At 49.9% G+C, this 20873-nt stretch overlaps 1 protein-coding gene across 3 annotated transcripts in view; it reads right to left on the reverse strand.

Moving 5' to 3' along the window:
- The window catches only part of ADCY9 (adenylate cyclase 9), a 153244-nt gene extending 135577 nt beyond the window's left edge, over positions 1-17667 (reverse strand). For 2 of the 3 annotated variants that reach the window (XM_054455750.2, XM_063655085.1), the window contains exons 1-2: positions 17349-17667; positions 15444-17179 (exon numbers count right to left, since the gene is read on the reverse strand). In XM_054455750.2, coding sequence (XP_054311725.2) covers positions 15444-17136 — 1693 coding nt within the window. In that variant the 5' untranslated portion in view covers positions 17137-17179; positions 17349-17667. The remainder of the gene's footprint in view (positions 1-15443; positions 17180-17348) is intronic. The other variant, XM_063655086.1, reaches the window with a different exon arrangement.
- Positions 17668-20873: the final 3206 nt, after the last annotated feature.

The following is a 20873-nucleotide window of genomic DNA, read 5'->3' on the forward strand; positions in this document are numbered from 1 at the left end:
GGTTTGGGATTTTTTTTTTTTTTTTTTGGAGACAGAATCTCACTCTGTCACCCAGGCTGGAGTGTAGTGGTACAATCTCAGCAACCTCTGCCGCCCAGGTTCAAGTGATTCTCCTGTCTCAGTTTCCGAGTAGCTGGGACTACAGGTGCACACAACCACGCCCGGCTAATTTTTGTATTTTTAGTAGAGATGGGGTTTCACCATGTTGGCCAGGCTGGTCTCGAACTCCCGACCTCAGGTGATCCGCCCCCCTCGGCCTTCCAAAGTGCTGGGATTATAGGCATGAGCCACTGTGTCTGGCCTGTAATATTCATTCATTTATTCATTCATTCATTCAGCCAGTATTATCAGGCATATATTATATGCCCGGCTATATTCCCAGCACTAGGAACACAGCAGGAAGTAAAACATGGAAAATTCCTGCTCTTAAGATACATTCCAGTGGCGTGGAAACAGATTATAAACAAAATAAGTCAAATACATATGATGCAAGATGGAAAAGAGAGGGGCCGGCCCATCGTTCCAGGAGGCACTGTTGAGAGCAAGGCTCCTATTAAGGGATTTCCTGGAGTTGGGCCTTCTAGAACATTCCACAGCTGTCCTGGGGGATGGAGTTCGCTGCAGGACTCCTCAGTCTGCAAACAGGTCATCTACATTTTGGTTTGGGATTTTTTTTGTTGTTGTTTGTTTTTGTTTTGCTTTGTTTTGTTTTTGGAGACAGAGTTCTCACCGTGTCACCCAGGCTGGAGTGCAGTGGTGTGATCTCGGCTCACTGCAACCTCTTCCTCCCAGGTTGAAACAATTCTCCTGCCTCAGTTTCCCGAGTAGCTGGGATTACAGGTGTGCGCCACCACACCCGGCTAATTTTTGTATTTCTAGTGGAGACAGAGTTTCACAATGTTGGCCAGGCTGGTCTCCAACTCCTGACCTCAAGTGATCCGCCTGCCTCAGCTTCCCAAAGTGCTGGGATTACAGACGTGAGCCACCACACCCGGCCTTTTTATTGTTTTTTTTTTATCACGATTTACCTACATTCACAGGCACCTGCCCCTCAACAGGCATTAGTGGGAAGATACAGAAACAAATTCTACATTGCTCTCAATTGTAGGAATGCAAATTAAAGCTTCCAAGAAACTCGAAGATGCACAAACCATTTCTTGGGTGACATTATTTCCTCATAGAAACATGCATATACTATTCATTTTCTTTTCAAAAAAGATGAGGGTAAACTTTAGCTCAGTCTCTCTAATAAACATATCAGACAAACAGAATTAATGAGATTTTAATACCTATAATTTCTCAATTCTTTAAAAAGGTTACTAAATGGGTATGAAAGTTATCAAAGACCACCGGGGTTGCAGGAAGAGGACTCAGCAGCCAACTTAAAGGGGCTCCCATGGGCCCCAAATGGGACAATTTGAGCATCAAAAATCATATATCTGTAACGGAATGAAATATATCAAATAAGCTAAAATCCAAGAGTTTATATTGATTCTTGAAAAAAAATCACCTTTGGAGGATGTTAAGAAACCAACTCAGATGGGTGCCTTGGCTCACGCCAGTAATCCCAACACTTTGGGAGGCCAAGGCAGGAGGATAGCTTGAGCCCAGGAGTTTGAGACCAGCCTAGGCAACATGGCAAGAACCTGTCTCTATCAAAAATTTGAAAAAATCAGCTGGGCGTGGTGGTGCACATGTGTAGTCCCAGCTACTGGGGAGGCTGAGGCAGGAGAAGCACTTGACCCTGAGAGGTTGCTATAGTTTAGCTCTGTGTCCCCACCCAAATCTCATCTTGAATTGTAATCCCCACGTGTCGAGGAAGGGACCTGGTGGGAGGGGACTGGATCATGGGGGTGGTTTCCCCCATGCTGTTCTCGTGAGAGTGAGGGAGTTCTCACGAGACCTGATGGTTTAAAAGTGGTAGTTTCCCCTGCGCATGCTCTCTCTCTCACTCTCTCTCTCTCCTGACACCATTTAAGATGTGCCTTGCTTCTCCTTCATCTTCTGCCATGATTGTAAGTGTCCTGACGCCTCCCCAGCCATGCAGAACTGTGCCAATTAAACCTGCTTTCTTTATAAATTACCCAGTCTCAGGTAGAATCTTTTTTGTTTGTTTGTTTCTGAGATAGAGTCTCACTCTGCTGCCCAGGCTGGAGTACAGTGGCGCGATCGTGGCTCACTGCAACCTCCACCTTCTAGGTTCCAGCGATTCTCCTGCCTCAGCCTCCCAAGTAGCTGAAATTAGAGGCGTATGCCACCATGCCTGGCTAATTTTTTGTATTTTTAGTAGACCCGGGGTTTTGCCATGTTGGACAGGCTGGTCTCGAACTCCTGAGCTCAAGTGATCCGCCCGCCTCAGCCTCCGAAAGTGCTGGGATTACAGGCGTGAGCCATGCACCTGGCCTCAGGTAGCATCTTTATAGCAGTGTTAGAATGGTCTGATACAGGTGGAGGCTACAGTGAGCCGAGATTGTGCCACTGCACTCCAGCCTGGGCAAAGGAGTGAGACTCTGTCTCAAAAAAAAAAAAAAAAGAAAAAAAGAAAAGAAAAAAACAAACTCAGTCTGTAAATGCTATAGAAAGGGAAAGAACCAAGCAAATAAAAGCATCTAAACACACATGGCTCCCAGGATCCTAGGATTTCACTATGGCTGAGACAGCAGGATACCTGAGGGCAGGGTACGTGACAGCAGGGTAAATGGAGAGAGCTAAAGACAGGTATAGTTGTTTTGGCTGTTGCTGCCACTGCTAAGAAAATTATTCCAACTTTCAGTAACACTAGCTCTTCTCTACTGAGAGGTACTATGTGCCAAGAACTTTCTAAGAACTTGTATTTCTCATTTAATCCTCGCAGCAATTCTGTGAGATGGGTACTAGTGTTTTCTAATACAGCCTTTGGGTTTAAATACTGGCTCCACCATTTAGTATCCCTTTCTGGCTGTGTGATCATCACAAGTTACCTAACCTCTCTGTGCTTCAGTCTTCTCATCTATAAAATGGAGATCATCTCAAGCCTATCTGTAATACAGTCAGGAAGTCTAGTACAATATTTGTTCAGGTGATTTTTTTTTTTTTTTTTTTTTTTTTTGAGACGGAGTCTTGCTCTGTCACCAAGGCTGAGTACAGTGGTGCAATCACAGCTCACTGCAGCCTCGACCTCCCGGGCTCAAATGATCCTCCCACTTCAGTCTGCCAGGTAGCTTGGAATACAGGCACATGCCATCATGCACAGCTAATTATTTATTATTTTTACAGACAGGGTCTCGCTATGTTGCCCAGACTGGTCTCGAGCTCCTGGACTCAAGCGATCCTCCTACCTCGGCCTTCCAAAGTGCTGGGATTACAGACATGACCACTGCACCTGGCCTGTACAGATTATTTGATCACTGTCTACTTCCCTTTCTAGGTGTCATGACCCAAGAGGGCAGGGGCCACCCCTCTATCTCCAGAACCTAGTCCTGGCCTTGCCAATGGTAGGAACCCATTCAATATTTAATGAATAAACAAATGAGTTTACAGTAGGATACAGTACAGTTGAAAAAACCACTCTAGTTCAAACCACGGCCAATAGCTTGAGTTGCAAAGATGAAGATCTGCTTATAATTCCTCAACCATCGAGGGGCCCAGCATCTTAAGAACCTCCAGGCTCTGGGGAACTGAAGCAGCCTAGGAACGAGCGTGCTGAACCCCCGAGGGTTTCCAGTAAAGAGGCAGCCAAGTTCAGCAGCTAGAGTTTAACCAGGGCGAGCTATCAGCGTTTTGTATTTTGGACACTTGCCCTTTTTAGTACAAGAAACTGACACAATCACAGTCCCTAGTGTGTTCTAGGTTTCGGTACTGAATGATACAAGATGTGCGCCAGATTGAGCGCAGGAAGAAAGAAACACCCTTTAGTGCAATACGAAATGTGACTCAGCCAGCAGGGAGCATTAGTTATTGATGGAATGGCTGTCTACCATCCAGTCACTATGCAAATAAGTGCTTTTCTTGAATTATCTCAGTTGCTTCTCCCAACGACCCTCTGACAGAGACACCATCATTCCTATAAATTGCAGAGCCCCTAGGTAGCTTGCCCAAGATCCCACAGTTAGGAAACCATACAACCAAGAATTAAGCCCGAATGTATCAGAAATCAAAATCCAAGCACCCAAACATTCAAAGGTGAGCCCTTCCAAAAAAAATTTACAGAAACAAAGTTGATGGTCGTTCCTTTGTTTGTGTGTTTGTTTGTTTGTTTTTGAGATGGAGTTTCGCTCTTGTTGCCCAGGCTGGAGAGCAGTGGCATGATCTCGGCTCACCACAACCTCCGCCTCCTGGATTCAAGGAATTCTCCTACCTCAGCCTCCCAAGTAGCTGAGACCACCACACCGGGCTAATTTTGTGTTTTTAGTAGAGACGGGGTTTCTCCATCTTGGTCAGGCTGGTCCCGAACTCTCGACCTCAGGTGATCCGCCCGCCTCGGCGTCCCAAAGTGCTGGGATTACAGGCGTAACTCACTGCGCCCAGCCATTTGTTTGTTTTTTGAGGCAGAGTCTCGCTCTGTCGCCCCGGCTGGAATGCAGTGGTGCCATCTCGGCTCACTGCAGCCTCCACCTCCCAGGTTTAAGTGATTCTCCTGCCTCAGCCTCCTGAGTAGCTGGGATTACAGGTGCCCACCACCACGCCTGGCTAATTTTAGTATTTTTAGGAGAGACGGAGCTTCACCATCTTGGCCAGGCTGGTCTCCAACTCTTGACGTCAGGTGATCCACCCACCTCGGCCTCCCAAAGCACTGGGATTACAGGCACAAGCCGAGGCCAGCTTGAAGGTGATGGTCTTTATCACACACTTTGAACATGAGCAACAAAGATTTACCAGAATCACAAAGGATTTTTCAGGATTTTGTAAGAAAAGGTCAATGTATGAACTAAGGTCACTTGCTATTTCCACAGGAAACACGTAATGCATGTCACAACTCCAATTGGCGTTGTTTCACACACATGAGAAAGCATGCTTGGGTGGCACATACAAAACCCTCAGTCTTCCCGTCTTGCAGCCCAGCTGGGGAAGCAGTTCTCAAAGTGTGGTCCGCAGATCCCTAGAGGTCCTTGAGGACTTTGCAAGGTATCTGTGGAGTCTAAACTATTTGCACAATGACACTAAGACAGCATTTGCCTTCTTCAGTGTTGACATTTGCAGTGACAGTGCAGAAGAAGCCATGGGTGAAACCGCTAGTGCCTGAGCAGGTCCCGAGGCAGGGAAACCAAACTGCACTAGCCCTCAGCATGTCCTTCACCACCCCACCCTTAACGAAAGGAAAGGCAGACAGCTTCACTTAAGAATGTCCCTGATGGGCCGGGCGCAGTGGCTCATGCCTGTAATCCCAGCACTGCGGGAGGCCAAGGTGGGCAGATCACCTGAGGTCAGGAGTTCAAGACCAGCCTGGCCAATATGGCGAAACCCCGTCTCTACCATAAAGACAAAAATTAGCCGGGTGTGGTGGCACACATCTGTAAATCCCAGCTACTTGGGAGGCTGAGGCAGGAGAATCACTTGAACCCAGGAGGCGGAGGTTGCAGTGGGCCAAGATCACACCACTGCACTCCAGCCTGGGTGACAGAGCGAGACTCTGTCTCAAAAAAAGAAAAAAGAAAAAAAAGAATGTCCCTGATGAAGTTGTCAACATGAATGATTGTGTTAAATCACAAGCTTGAGTAGGTGTCTTTTGAATAGTCTGAGTGATGAAATGAGAAGCACGCCTACGACGACGCTGCTGCCCATCAAAGCACAGTGGTCCTCGAGAAAAGCAGCTGTGCAGCTGTTTGGATTGCAAGCTGAATTGGCCACCTTTTTGGTAGCACATCATTTACACGTGACCTACAGACAAACTACGGTCGTTCAGGCTTGAGTACGGGCAGACCATTCCTGGGAATATGAACGAGTCTGACGCTTCAAGGAAAATAACTGACAGTATTTGCCGCCAATGATAAAAAATTCCAATTTTCAAATAGAGTTTTGGAAAACTTACATCAGCCACTGTGATGAACTCAACATCTTCAGACTATTAGACTTTACTGACATCAACATGTGGAAGAGCTGCACCATTCAAGAGACCAATATTTTCCAAATGACTATAGCGCATGACACTATAAAATCACACCTGGGCAAAACCCAGCAGCGTTTCATATAATAGTGTACAAAAAAAGATAATACAATTTCACATTCCATATTGCAACTAACCTTTAAGAAACTACCACTCAAAAAATCAGCGGGCTGTGATAGTGCATGCCTGCAGTCCCAGGTACTTGGTAGGCCAAGGCAGAAGGATCACTTGAGCCCAGGAGGTCAAGGCTGCAGTGAGCTGTGGTAGCACCACTGCACTCCAGCCTGGGTGACAGAGCAGGACCCCATCTCAGAAAAAGAAAAAGAAACTACTACTCACTTGTTGAATGTTTCTACAGAATCAAAGAAAAATATCCAGAATTACATAAAAAGGCTATGAAAATGCTCTTCCAACTAAAGCCAGATTTTCTACACATTTTTCAACATATTGCAACAAATTGAATGCCAAAGCAGTTAAGAAAATTCAGCGAACACACTTAAAAGTGTTTAACATGGTAGATTTCTGTTGTGTACATTTTATCACTTAAACTTCAGCCATGGGTCGGGCACAGTGGCTAACATGGTGAAACCCCGTTTCTACTAAAAATACAAAAAATTAGCCGGGCGTGGTGGTGCACACCTGTAATCCCAGCTACTCGAGAGGCTGAGGCAGAAGAATCGATTGAACCCAGGAGGCAGAGGTTGCAATGAGCCGAGATCGTGCCATTGCACTCCAATGTGGGCAACAAGCCGGAAAAAGTCCATAAAAAAAAAAAAAAAAATTCAACCGTTTATTAATCCACACATTAAAGAGATTTGCAAAAATGTATGGCAGTGCCACCCTTCTCATCAAATATTTTCATTTTAAAAAATAGTTATTTTTATAAAAATGTTACTTATATTAACATGCGATGGGTGAAATGAATTCATTATTATTTTGAAATAAATTAAGAAAAGATTTTTAAGCTTCTCAGTTTGTTTCAATTTCTAATACTGTAAATATCAATAGACAACCTATATAAATAATGTACATAAGCCTGGGCAACATAGGGAGACGTCATCTCTACAAATAATTTTTAAAATTAGGCCAGGCATGGTGGCTCACACCTATAATCCCAGCACTTTGGGAGGCTGAGGCGGGCAGATCACTTGAGGCCAAGAGTTCGACACCAGCCTGGCCAACATGGTGAAACCCCATCTCTACTAAAAATACAAAAAAAAAATTGGCCGGGCATGGTGGCATGCATCTGTAATCCCAGCTACAGGGGAGGCTGAGACACGAGAATTGCTTGAACCTGGGAGGCAGAGGTTGCAGTGAGCCTGGGCACTGCTCTCCAGCCTGGGCAAGAGTGAGACTGTCTCAAAAAAAAAAAAAAAAAAAAAAAATTAGTTGGGTGTGGCGGCATGTGCCTGTGGTCCCAGTTACTCAAAAGGCTGACATGGGAGGATCATCTGAGTGCAGGAGGTCGAAGCTGCAGTGAACTGTGACTGCACACTGAACTCCAGCCTGGGCAACAGATCAAGACCCTGTCTCAAAAAGAAAAGAAAAAAAAACCTACAGAAACAACAATTTCTACTGGATTAGAGGAAGGCATATAAGCTTGGTGCAGCTATCCCTGAGTGTTGGGGCCCAGCATTTCACCCTGTTTCCCAGCTTCTGCCCTCTAGGTCACACTCCTGCCACCACTACTGCTACAACTCATTCTGCCTCCACTGCCACCACCAGCCTCTGACAGGTTTGATGTTCCCACCTATCCCAGAATATTGAGCCTTCCCACTTAACTCTGCAGATAGGATGCCAGGAATTTTTTACAAGTGCAATGCTAGCAAAGGCTGGGGAAAATGAGACAAAAAACCTGATTTCCAAGAGCAGACAAGTTTTACAAGGGGCAGTCTTCTTCGCTGAAGTTGACTAAAATTTAGCCACGGGTTGGCTTGGCTGCTGTGGTTCACTGGGTACATCCACAAGACTAGAAGAACATCACTGCCGTCTGCAGTGTTCCCAGGGGAGGACCACCCTACCCTTGGCCCACACACATGGGTGGCGGCCCCACATCCACCCTCTTATGCAGCCCAGTCCCTTCCCTTCTGTTCCGTGGCAGCACCGGTGCCTGGCCACTTCCCTTGCCAGTTCCCTTCCTGTTTCAAAAACTCTCATCTCTTCACAAAATTCCCTCCAGGGATGCTAGTTCCTGTTGGAAAAGGTCTTGAGGTGTGTCACAGGCAAAGTACAAATGATATGCCCAGGGCCAGATGGATGACAGGCCCCTAAGCTCAGTTAGTCCAGAGTCAGAAGGGGACCTGCAGAATTCTAATGGTGAATGATCACACTCTTACAGTTTTGGAATTCCAGCAAAAACACCAATACTGAAATCACCAACCAAGAGAAAGACGAGACTTACGGCCCACGCAGGCTTGTGCACACTCTGTGCCCAGACATGGACAGATTAATGTGGGTTGGTTTGTTTGTTTTTTTCCAAGATTACTATTCCACAGCAAAGTACATAGGCAACGCTGACCAATATGCAGAAACATAATTACTATCTAACCAAACTGGCCAGAAGACAAAAATCTTGAAACTTCTTGACTTGCTCTAATTGTTCCTTCTCCATGTTTCCCTTCCTTGGGCATTCTACCTGAAAAGACAGCCTTCCCTTCCTTCTTCATCCCATTGGCAATTCAGCAAACCTTAACCTTCTCTTGCTTTTACTTCTACTCAAAAGCTTGTCTTCAGAATTAACAGCTGTGTCCTTGTCACTAGAAGCCAGGTCTCAAAGAGCCTGAACAAATGGTCACTGGGGGTGGCTTGAGTGTCGACTCTACAGCTGTTTTTTGTCTCCCACCCCAGCTGTGGAGGGGAACTGTGTGCCTCATCTCATCTCTGCCATTTGCTATCTGAGAGGCTGTATTTCCACATGCATAAGAGATCCTGCTCAAGAATGCAGGTCAAGGCTGGGCGTGGTGGCTCACGCCTGTAATCCCAGCCTTTTGGGAGGCTGAGGCGGGTGGATCACCTGAGGTCAGGAGTTCAATACCAGCCTGGCCTACATGGTGAAACCCCATCTCTACTAAAAATACAAAAATTAGCCGGGCGTGGTGGCGCACACCTGTAATCCCAGCTATTCGGGAGGCTGAGGCAGGAGAACCGCTTGAACCCGAGAGGCAGAGGTTGCAGTAAGCTGAGATCGCACCACGGCATTCCAGCCTGGGCGACACAGCGAGACTCTGTCTCAAAAAAAAAAGAATGCAGGTCAACGCAGAATTTCCAAGCTAGGAGACTGGGCTGTGCTAACGGGTTAGCATCCCAGTGGCAAGGGTTGCAGGCTTAGGTGGGGACAAGCTAACGGAGGAAGGAAGGGGAACACCTGAGCATGCAACTGAACCCCAAACCAACACCTACCTGGCTAGGGTTCTGTCAGCTGGCAGGCCCGTGCTCAGGGTTAACGGGACGCCCAGATTTCCAGCATGAGACACGTGTTTGCAGAGGCTAATGCATACAGAATGCCTCCGTCCACTGTCGGTCTGTCGGCCCACCAGACAGGGTCTAGATAGGAACTCCTCTAAGGCGAAGGTCTCAATCACAGAGGTGGCCAACAGGTGACAATCTGCCCAAATGCACACCAGTGGGTCTCCTCCCCGAGTTGCTCCACAAGCATAAAGTTTGGCTGGGGAAAAAAGCTTTTTTAATTTCTGCATCTGACAGTGTGATCACTCCCCAGTATTCCCTTCTACAGAGATATTACCATGGGTGTGGATGAGAGTGTAGGAGCATCTTCATTCTGTCTTCCTAATATTTACATGGGAAAAGAAGATGCCTGTGGATATTTTCTAATGGTTTCACTTTCTGTCTTTGTGACGGTGTATCTATGACAGGAAAAGCCAACAACTCGAGATAACACGTCTCACCATTTTTTGCTTGTGGCCCAAGGCAGAATACAACAGCCATGGTTCCCTCAGGCCTAGCGGTTTCATCCCAAATGCTGTGGAAGGTTCCTCACCTGAATCAGACCGTTTCTTCATTTTTTTTTTTTTTTTTTGCAACGAAGTCTTGCCCTCTCGCCCAGGCTGGAGTGCAATGGCGCGATCTTGGCTCACTGTAAACTCCACCTCCTGGATTTGAATGATTCTCCTGCCTCAGCTTCCCAAGTAGCTGGGACTACAGGTGCCTGCGACCACGCCCAGGCAATGTTTGCATTTTCAGTAGAGACAGGGTTTCACCATGTTGGTCAGGCTTGTCTCAAACTCCTGACCTCCTGATCTGCCCACCTCGGTCTCCCAAAGTGCTGGGATTACAGGCATGAGCCACCACGCCCGGCCCATTTCTCCATATCTTTAATAACTGTCCCTCACACTTTTTTTTTTTTTTTTTTTTTGAGACAGGTTCTCATTCTTGTCACCCGGGCTGGAGTGCAATGGTGCAATCTTGGCTCACTGCAACCTCTGCCTCCCAGGTTCAAGCAATTCTCCTGTCTCAGCCTCCCAAGTAGCTGGGATTACAGGTACCTGCCACTACACCTGGTTAATTTTTGTATTTTTAGTAGAGGTGGGGTTTCACCATGTTGGCCAGGCTGGTCTCAAACTCCTGACCTCAGGTGATCTGCCTACCTCGGCCTCCCAAACTGTTGGGATTACAGGCATGAGCCACCATGCCCGGCCCCTCACTTTTTAGATTATTTCCAAAATCCTAGCAGTACGCTAAAAATTCTTGCAACCTTCTCCCAGTGACTGGCCACCCTAGATAAGATTTCTCACACTCATGTACACCCCATCTTCTATATCCCCTTCCTGCTTTATGTTTGTTCACAAAACACTTTTTCTATTTTACTTATTTATGGTTTGACTCCCCTGTTGTCCCCTCTATTAGATCTCCCCTATTAGAAGGCCTGGTTTTTGTTTCTTAGAGACAGGGTCTCACTCTGTCGCCCAGGCTGGAATGCAGTGGTGCAATCACGGCTCTCTGCAGCCTCGACCTCGTGGGCTCCAGCGATCCTCCTATATTATTGACTTAAAAATTCTTGTCCCCTATTACAAGAGCAGGAATTTTTGTCTGTTTTGTTTACGGCTGTATCGCCAGAACCCAGAACCGTGCCTGACACAGAGTAAATGATTTGCTGAATGAATAAGCAAGCCAGGGGTTCCGGGCCTCCGTACTCTGCAAGTCCATCCTGCATTCTCCATTCATACCATAGCAACGTCAAAGGCCCCTCACCCATTCCTGACTCCACACTGTCGCCAAGTCACTTCCAGAAACTTAAAATGCCATTTCCCATTCACGTGGCATTCACACAGTCAAGCCCTTCCCCTCCTGCCAGTCGTTTGTTTAAATCTGGCTTGCAGTCCCATCAAATGCCACTCAGATCCCATCACCTCTATCACTGCTGTGACCTTGGATTGGGCCACCATCACCCCTACCTGGGATTCACTCAACACCTCATTAATCTGTTTCCAACGCACACTCACTAGCTCTGAAAGAGTGAACTTTCTAAAACTGCAAGTCAGATCACCTAAGCCCCCTGTTGAGTGGCTCCCTGACACCTACAGGATCAAATCCAAACCCCTTCCCACGCTACCCATGGTCTTCCTTGTCCTGATGAACAACTAACAATCACCCGCCACCACAGAGAAGCACAGGGCCCAGCCACGCCCACCTCTCTGCTCTGCCCTGATGCTCTTCTGTCCACCTGGAGAGCCACGGCCTGATCTCAGGACCCAGCTCCAGCAGGGGCCACCTCTAAAGCGCTCCCCACTCCCGGACATACTCCACAACGTTTTTAACCGTGAGCTCACGGAGGTTGGGAACTATTAACGCAGGGCAGGCGAGCCCCAAAGTGAGGCCTAGCCCAAGACGGTTCTTGGCTTTGCCCAGGAAAGAATTCAAGGGTGAGCCGGTGGCAGGAAAGAAAACAGCTTTACTGAAGAGGCAGGCAGTGTTACAGCTCCATGACTGCTCCTGCAGAGCTGGGCTTTCCCAAAGGCGGAAAGTAGCAGCTCAGGGCAGTTTTGCAATCATACTTATACCTACTTTTTTTTTTTTTTTTTTTTTTGAGACACGGTCTCGCCTAGGCTGTCGCCCAGGCTGGAGTGCGGTGGCCATGATCACAGCTCACTGCAACCTCCACCCCCCGGGTTCAAGCGATTCTTCTGCCTCAGCCTCCGGAGCACCTGGGATTACAGGCGCGCACCGCCACACCGGGCTAATTTTTGTATTTTTAGTAGAGAAGTGGTTTCACTACATTGGCCACACTGGTCTCCAACTCATGACCACAGGTGATCCACTCACCCTGGCCTCCCAAACTGCTGGGATTACAGGCATGAACCACTGCGCCCCGCCTTACCTTATACCTACTTTTAATTTCCTGTAGAGTAAGGGGCGGCTTAGGCAGATATTTCTAGGAAAAGGGTGGTGGCTTTTGGGTTGTCAGGTCACAGCCGTGGAAAGAGGCAGTAACTCCGGGTGTGGCCATGGCAACAGTAAACTAACATGGCACACTGGTGGGCGTGCCTTGCGGAACGCTGCTTCTGCCCCATCCCGGTATTAGCTAGTCCTCAATCCAGTCTGGCATCTGAACCCCGCCTCTGGAGTCAAGTCCCACCTCCTACCTCACGATCACGGATCCTCCTCCACATCCACAGTGCCAGGTGCACAGTCAGTGGCAGGGGCACAACACAGATTTCAGAGTGAGGGAATGTGCAGAAATCATGACACTACCCTTCTGCAAAGCCTGTTCAGATAAATTCGAATGAGAGGAGCTTCCTTCCGTGCTCCCAGGCTAGTTCTAGAAGCCCCTTCTCATTCTATGGATGCCCATTCCTGCAGGGCCGCTACTGGCTGCTTTTTAACCCTGGGATCAGAAAAGGGGGTAAGAGGGAAAGGCTAATACACCAAGTATTGGGGTTTTTTTTGTTTTTGTTGTTGTTGTTGTTTAAGACAGAGTCTTGCTCTGTCGCCCAGGCTGGTGTGCAGTGGCGCAGCCTCGGCTCACTACAACCTCCTCCTCCCGGGTTCAAACAACTCTCCTGCCTCAGCCTCCCGTAATACCCAATACTGTATAGAGAAAATATTTGCCACCAGCCCAAAGGCAGAGGCTAAAATCGATCTTACATGTAGATAAGCTTAACTATGTGTGTGAAAGGGTCTTCCACAAACTGTGCTGTCATCTCAATTCAGCTTTGTAAGGACAGTTTCCAAAAGGGCCAGGAAGTTGTGTAGACATACTCTATTCCTGGAGTCCTATCCACAAAGGTTTGCAAAATGAGCTCAAGAAAACAAAATCGTGGTCTCAGGGAAACAGCTAAAGGAAAGAATATCACATTTAAAAAATCAGCAGCTTAGCTAAGCCTTCTATCTTCCCTACTCCATACAGTACTAAAACTTCTATAAATATACAATGTACACAAATGTCAAGAAAAGTTAATTTACCAAATTTACACCATTCGAGGTTTAAAAAAAAACAAAAAACACAAACCCACTCTAGCGTTTTTTTTTTTTTTTTTTTTTGGCTCTGTGTCTGAGACCCCTGATCTACCAACTTAAAATAAAACTACTCACAAATTCACAAAATAGGTATTCAATGACTTGGCAATTTCCAAACATACTTAATAATTACACCCTTTTCATTTTTGAAATTCGAGTAATACAGCATACAAAGTACAGCTTACAAAACTGTTCTCATTGTCGTGTGGGCCAACATATTTAATTTAATGTACTGCCGCCCAGCTCCACCGTCCCACAGTCTCCAAGGACAGAGCTTGTGACACCTGGGCCCTAAAAATGCCAAGGTGTCAAGCAGGGGGTTACAGCCACAGCCCTGTCCAGTGACACCTTCAGGCTCAAGAGCGAGTGCCACCGCCCTAAACGGAAAGACACTCGTCATGGCAGCATCTTTCAAGTGAACAGCAAAGTGTAGTTTCTGACCTCGTCAACATAGTCCTTAAAGTGCTCTAGGTTAGGTGAATTCTCGGGTGAAAATAGTTTTCGTCTACATCCATAAAATCTTCAACAGCAAAGTTAGTGAAATAAAGAAAAAATCAGAAGAAAGATGATGTTCCCTTGCCAGAGAATACATGAAAAATACAGCAGCTCAGATCACAAGCCAGAGAAAGATAATGCTAATTGGGCACATAGGATGACCTCACACCAACCACCTATGCAGGCTCCACCTCAACCACCGGACGTCTCTGACTCACACTATGACTTCTGCCGTCTCTTATTGAAACTATTACTTCTGCCATCTCTGATTGGAACTATTAATTACTTCTCCTTCCGAGGATTCCCTTTCCTGAGGCTTTTAACTGTTTACGTATGCAGTGTGTGGGGACCACAAAATACAATACAGCTTAACAAAAGCAGGCTTTTAAAAAAATCAGTGTTATTTTCTCTACACACTTCCAAAGTAGATGTTCCCCTCAATCCTGAAGATTTTAGTAAAATATAAGGACTGTTTAAAAAGGAGGAAGTGGGGGAAGAAATGTAGCAGATTACTTAAAATCTTTCTTTTTTGTCCTACTTATTTTAACATCATTTTCCAGATCTCAAAGACTTTTGTCCTATATTAGAAAAAAGAAGCAGCCCAGTAAAAACATCAAGAATAGCAGTAAGGAGCTTCAAACCAGGAACCAGGCACCAGATCCATACCTGAGAGGATGAGGGACGGGAATACCAGCTCTCCTGCAGGTACGTGTCTCCCTTCCAAATCACCTGGTGGCTGGAGAAGCTCAATATGAAGCTCTTCACTTAAGGCAAATATTACTTTAATAAAATATCCTTAAATGATGGCTGAAAGTTGAAAATGCAAAGTTTAAAAAAAAAAAGACCTAGATAAAAGGCAGTGTGTACTCAAAGGTAAGTAACTCCGTCTAATTCTCCAGAGACCTGCAGGACTGCGCCGACTTCCTATCCCTATTTTGAGGATAAGCAAAGTGAGGCCTAGAGAGGAGAAAGGTTTTATTCTCCAACTTTTCGCAAAAAGGGCAGAGGGAAACATTTGGATGGGACTTCATGGTGACCAAATGAATGCAAAGTGCTAAAAAGTGCTGAATGCTGAAGGGCTCCATACCCTTACATTCACCGGACGTGCCCCCACATTTCAGCCAACCAGTGGTTATGCACGTTCAAAGTTCTCCTTCCTTCTAAAGGTCGCATCTAGGTCATCTCTGCACAGCGTCCCTTTCTGCAGTGTGAACAGATCTGTGATATTTGACCCGCTGGAGGAAAAGTCACTCTGACCCTGAGATCCCCCCATGGTAAGGCATTCTGAGATATCTGAGCTGCCTCCAGACACTGAGGCTGAACGATCTTTTTGTTTAATGTAATACAATCAGGATCAGGGAGGGGGGATGCCGAGGTAAAGAAGTGCACATACCTTTCAACTGGTCAGCAACCACGCTCTGGCCCAGCCGTTCGATAACTTTCCCATCTTCCATTTCGTACCGGTCATCTAAGTATTTTGCGGTGGCCTCAGAAATGTGAACTTTGCCGGCCACTCCCAGCTGCTCCATGAGATTGGCCAGGTTCACATCGTTGGACCACACGTCAAATTTAAACCTCCTCATGCCCAGGATGCCGCACAGGACGGTGCCCGTGTGCACCCCGACTCTCATGTTCACCATCTCCTTCTTCTCCTGGCAGAACTGCTCGATGGCCTTGATCATGCCCAGGCCCATCTCGATGCAGCAGTAGGCATGGTCGGCCCGGGGCTCGGGACAGCCCGCCACGCAATAGTAACAGTCTCCCAGAGTGCTGATTTTCTCACACTTGGTCTCCTCACACAGGCGGTCGAAGCGACCGAACAGATCATTCAGGAGACCCACCAGGGCGTGGGCGGACTTGTTGGCACTCATCTTGGTGAAGCCCACGATATCTGCAAATAAAATACTTACTTCTTCGATCTGCTGCATCTTAAAAGGGCGGAAGGCGATAGGAGCTTTTTGGATGGAAGACTTTTTCTTCCTGTTCTTGGGGCTCGAGGCGGCATGCCTCTTGACAGAATTCTCACTCTCCTCATCCCCCTGCTTCATTAAGTCATCGGCTATGATTCTTGGCATCACGGAATGAATCATTCTCTCTTTGAGGGCTTTTTCCACTTCCAGGTCCTTCCCGTGCATAATGGATTGCCCTACCTTGAGGAAAGTGCTCCTGGACCTCACCTGGGACATGACGAACAGGTGGACCCCGATGGCGTGGATGCAGCCGTGCAGCAGCGCCCTGCTCAGCAGCTCCCAGTGCAGGGCCCCAGCTCCGGGCGAGGGGAAGCAGGCTTCATCCCGGAAATGGTAGCCAAAGGTCTCGAAAAGGACAGAGTAGGCCACCCCCATACACAAGCTCAGGTACAAAGGTAAGTGCATGACGGTATAGAGCAAAAAGAGCACTTCAATGCACATGGAGAAGCTCCCCACTTGAGATAAGCAAGTATCTGTGGGCTGGGCTGTGGTCGTAAGGTTGGAGCTGTCGCCGCGTCCTGAGACAGGCGTCAAGACCTGGAACTGCGCAGCCAGGGTCAGGGCGAACACCAGCAGGGTGAGAGCCAGCGAGGTCCACGCGTAATGCCGGGCGTACAGCTTGGTGAAGGTAAACAGAAAGAAGCCCACACACACCAAGAGGAAGCACAGCGCGGGGGCGACCATGACGATCAGTCTGGATCTCATGTGGACCGCAAAATAGATGCTCCACAGAAGGCAGGCGAAGCCGATGTAGAAGAGTGCATACCGGAACCGGCGCTGGGTCTGCGGGAAGCAGCGCTCCAGGCAGGCCTCCTCCAGGTTCACCGAGTCGAACTTGGGGTCCCACCAGCGGCTGGAGGCCCTCTCGAACAGCTGGGGCAGCTTCTTCTGCCTGCGCAGCCGGCCTCCGCCGCCCACTCGCCGGGGGACGCCCCCGGAGTCCCCAGAGCTGCTGCAGCTGGAGGAGATGCTGTATTTGCAGTGCTTGGGGTGGCTGTTGGAGGACAGCTGCTTGGGGTTGATCTTGACGCGCACGCTGTTGCTGTCCCCGCTGGAGTCGCAGCTCACCTCGGTGCTGTGGTGATGCAGCAGCTGCTGGTGGGGCGGGGAAGCCATGTTGTCGAGTCCCGGAGCCTGCCCCGGCCGGGGTCACCAGTACCTGCCAGCAAAACGGGGAGAGTTAGCGGCGCTCCCACCTAGGCATGCACGCCTGGAGGCCCGGGACCTGCTCCTGTCCTAAGGGGCGGCTCCAGCACGCGACTTGGACAGGCACCATCTGTTCCTCGAAACTGTGGTTCCCGGCTCAGCCGTGTCCCCACCGCCCTCACCTTCGAGGCGGACGAGAACCGCTCGGGACGGACCTAGAGGGCCCGGGGGTCCCCGCCGCGTGGCCGCCGTGGGTCCGGGACCGCTTTGCTCGCTCGCCTTCCGCGCCGCTCCTCCCGAGGGTGGCCTCCGCGCCGCGCGGCTTCTCCTCCTCGCGCGCTCGCCTCCTCCAGCTGCGGCTCCGGAGGGAAGTTCAGACCTTGAGCGCTCCCAGCCCCGCGAGCCGCCTGCGCACAAACAACTCCGCTGGCGGCGCGGAGCCCTCCATCCTGCAGGAGCCGCGCTCCGATGCGTCAAAGGCGGCGCGCGGCCGGCCCCGGCCCCGGCCCCGACCCCGACCCCGACCCCGACCCCGACCCCGACCCCGACCCGGAGCCGCGAGCTTCGGCGGGCGGCCCCGGCCCGCGCTCCCCAGCCGCACCCCGCGCTCCGGGCCGGCCCTGCCCGCGGCGGCGGGCGCTGGGGGTGGGGGCGCCCCGGGCTGCGAGTGCGCGGAGCCCGTCGGCGCGGCCCGTCTAGCGGGGCCTGCTTCCCCCCGAGTGCGCCGCCGCCCCCGCCGCGGCCGCCGCTGTCCCGGGACCGAGCGCGTGGAACCACGGACGCGGGCCCCTCGCCGGGCGGCGGTGCAGACGCTGCCGCAGAGCCGGGCTCCCGCGACGCCGGCCGGGACGCCCGTCCGCCCGCGCCCACGCCGGGGGCCGCCTCCCCGAGCTAGAGATGCGGCCGCCGCCGCGCCCGCCGCCGTGTCCCCCGCGGCCGCTGCCTCATGTCGGAAGAGCTGCCGCCGCCACCATCTCCGGCCCCTGCCCCGCCCGCTGTCACTGACAGACGCGCGCCCGCGCCGCCCCTCGCCCAGCCGCAGCGCGCACGCGCGGCCCGCGCACGCCGCCGCCGCCTCCTGCCCCCGGACACGCGCACGGGCCGCGCACCGCCCCGCCTTGGTGCGCGCGCTGGGCTCGGGGCTGCGGGGCGGGGCGGGGCGGGGCGGGGCGGGGCGCGCGCTCGGCTCCGCCCTCCGCCCCGGGCGGCGCCGCTCCTAGGCCGCGCGCAGCGGACACTCAGCGCTCCCGGGCGCTGCGGGCCGGGCTTCCCTCGGCGCCCCAGAGACCGCGCGCCGCCCGGGGTCCCGACCCTGCGGAGAGACCTGAAGGCGCCTGCCGTGGAAGGAGCCGCTGGGCGCAACGTTTGGGAAATCAAAATGTTGCCTTCCCATTCGGCACGCCTTTGGGATAAATCGAAGTTTCCAACTGTTGGATTTCCCTCCCGGGAGGCTCCCCTTGCTCTGTAAGCAATGAATGCGGGCCCCGGGGCACTCGGCCTGCGCTGGATCTGCTCACGGGGCGACCTTCGCGGGCCAAGCCGCCAAAGCTGGGCCCACCGACGACCACGTTCCCCCGCCCCAGGGGGAGTTTCCCTTGCTGTCCTTGAGCCCTTCTCCCCCTCCTCATGAACTACTGCTTTTCCTTTTACAGAAATGAGACTTTCAAAGGAGTCCGCGTCCCATAACGGCAGTTCTGCATTGGCCTCCATAAACATTGCCACGTGTGAATAAAATCCCTAGCATGCAGATCCCGACCCCTTCTCCCCACACTCCACAGTGCCTCCTGCCAGTCACGGGGCTCTCTTCCATCCCCTCCCTCGCCTCCCAGGCCCAGCGCCGGGGCCCACACCAGGTCTCCTTGTTGAATTAGAAAATAAAAGTAAAATGTGATCTGTCCATGCAATGGAATATTATTCGGCTACAAAAAGGAATGGAGCACCGATGCATGCTGCAGTGTGGAGGAACCCGGGAAACGTTATGCTAGTGAAAGAAGCCAAACACAAAAGGCTACATAGCGTATGATTCCATCCAGATGAAATGTCTCGAACTGGCAAATCCGTAGAGGCGACACAGATTGGAGGTTGCCAGGTGCTAGGGGAGGAAGATAAGGAGCTTGGGGTTTGCTTGTAGGATGATGAAAAAGTCTAGAAATGATCCAACAGGATGAATCTACATACTGCCCTTGAATCATACACTTTAAATTGGTGTAGGCCGGGCGCGGTGGCTCACGCCTGTAATCCCAGTTACTCGAGAGGCTGAGGCAGGAGAATTGCTTGAACCCGGGAGGAGGAGGTTGTGGTGAGCTGAGATCGCACCATTGCACTCCAGCCTGGGCAACAAGAGTGAAACTCCATCTCAAAAAAAATAATAAAATAAAATAAAGTGGTTTAAATGGTAAATGTTATGTTGAGTGTATTTTACCACAATAAAGGAGGAAAAAACTAAAAGTAACATATTGCGGTGGCATTCCTGCAGAAGTGTGTAATCTCAATCCAATCGCAAAAACACACCAGACAAGCCCAGATTGAGACCTGTTCTACAAAGTGATTAACCAGTACCCATCAAAAGTGTCCTTGGACACTTTTGGGTCATGAAAGACAAAGACTGAGAAACTGTCACAATCTAGGAATAGTCCCTAAGGGGATAGATACAACAACTAAATGGAACATGGGATCCTGGTTGGGAACATGGAACAGGAAAGGACAATAGCAGGAGAGCAGGCGAAATTCACATAAGATCTGCAATTTCCTGGTTCTGATCCTCTTACTATGGTTAGGTAAGACGTTAACATTAGGGGAAGCTGGGCCCCGCGCAGTGGCTCACACCTGTAATCCCAGCACTTTGGGAGGCTGAGGCAGACAGACCTGAGGTTAGGAGTTCAAGACCAGCCTGGCCAGCATGGTGAAACCCCGTCTCTACTAAAAATACAGAAATTAGTTGGGTGTGGTGGTGTGCGCCTGTAATCCCAGCTACTCAGGAGGCTGAGGCACGAGAATCACTTGAATCCAGGAGACGGAGTTTGCAGTAAGCCAAGATCGTGCCACTGCACTCCAGCCTGGGCAACAGAGCAAGACTTTATCTTGGGGGAAAAAAAATTAGGGGAAGCTGGATGTAGGATATAGGGAAACTGGCTAGTATTTCTGCAACTCTTCAAGTCTAAAACTATTTCAAAATAAGTTTATCTAAAAATTTAAAAAATAAACCTTCATGCCAGGCACTCTCACGTATGAGGTTCAGAAACGCATGGTGTGTCACATGCATTTGCTTAGTAAATAGGATAATAATAGTGAACTAACATTGACCGAACATGTCATAAATGCCAGAAACTACTGGACATTTTCACCTGTGACACATTTGGTCATTGCCGCAACCCTCTGAGGTAGATACTATTGTCCTTTGTTTAGAGATGTGAAACCCAGGATTGAAGAGAAACGCACCCTAGGTCTCCTACTAAGGGTGATGAGTTCAGATGGAAAACCAGATCTCAGAATTCTGAGGCCATGACGCCCTGCGTGACCCTGGCACTACCCTCTGCAAGCCTCACAATGGCCCAGCACAGACTGTACCTGTCTCATCCATCAGCCCAGCTGGACGGGAGGCCCTCGGAGCCAGGACTCACAGCTTCCGTCTCCCCTCGCTGGCTGCAACGCTGTGCTCCCTGCTTCCTGGTTTCCTGAAACGATCTGAAAGTTCACCTGTCTGCACT

Source organism: Pongo pygmaeus, chromosome 18 (assembly GCF_028885625.2).
Source record: "Pongo pygmaeus isolate AG05252 chromosome 18, NHGRI_mPonPyg2-v2.0_pri, whole genome shotgun sequence".
Classification (NCBI taxonomy): Eukaryota; Metazoa; Chordata; class Mammalia; order Primates; family Hominidae; genus Pongo; species Pongo pygmaeus.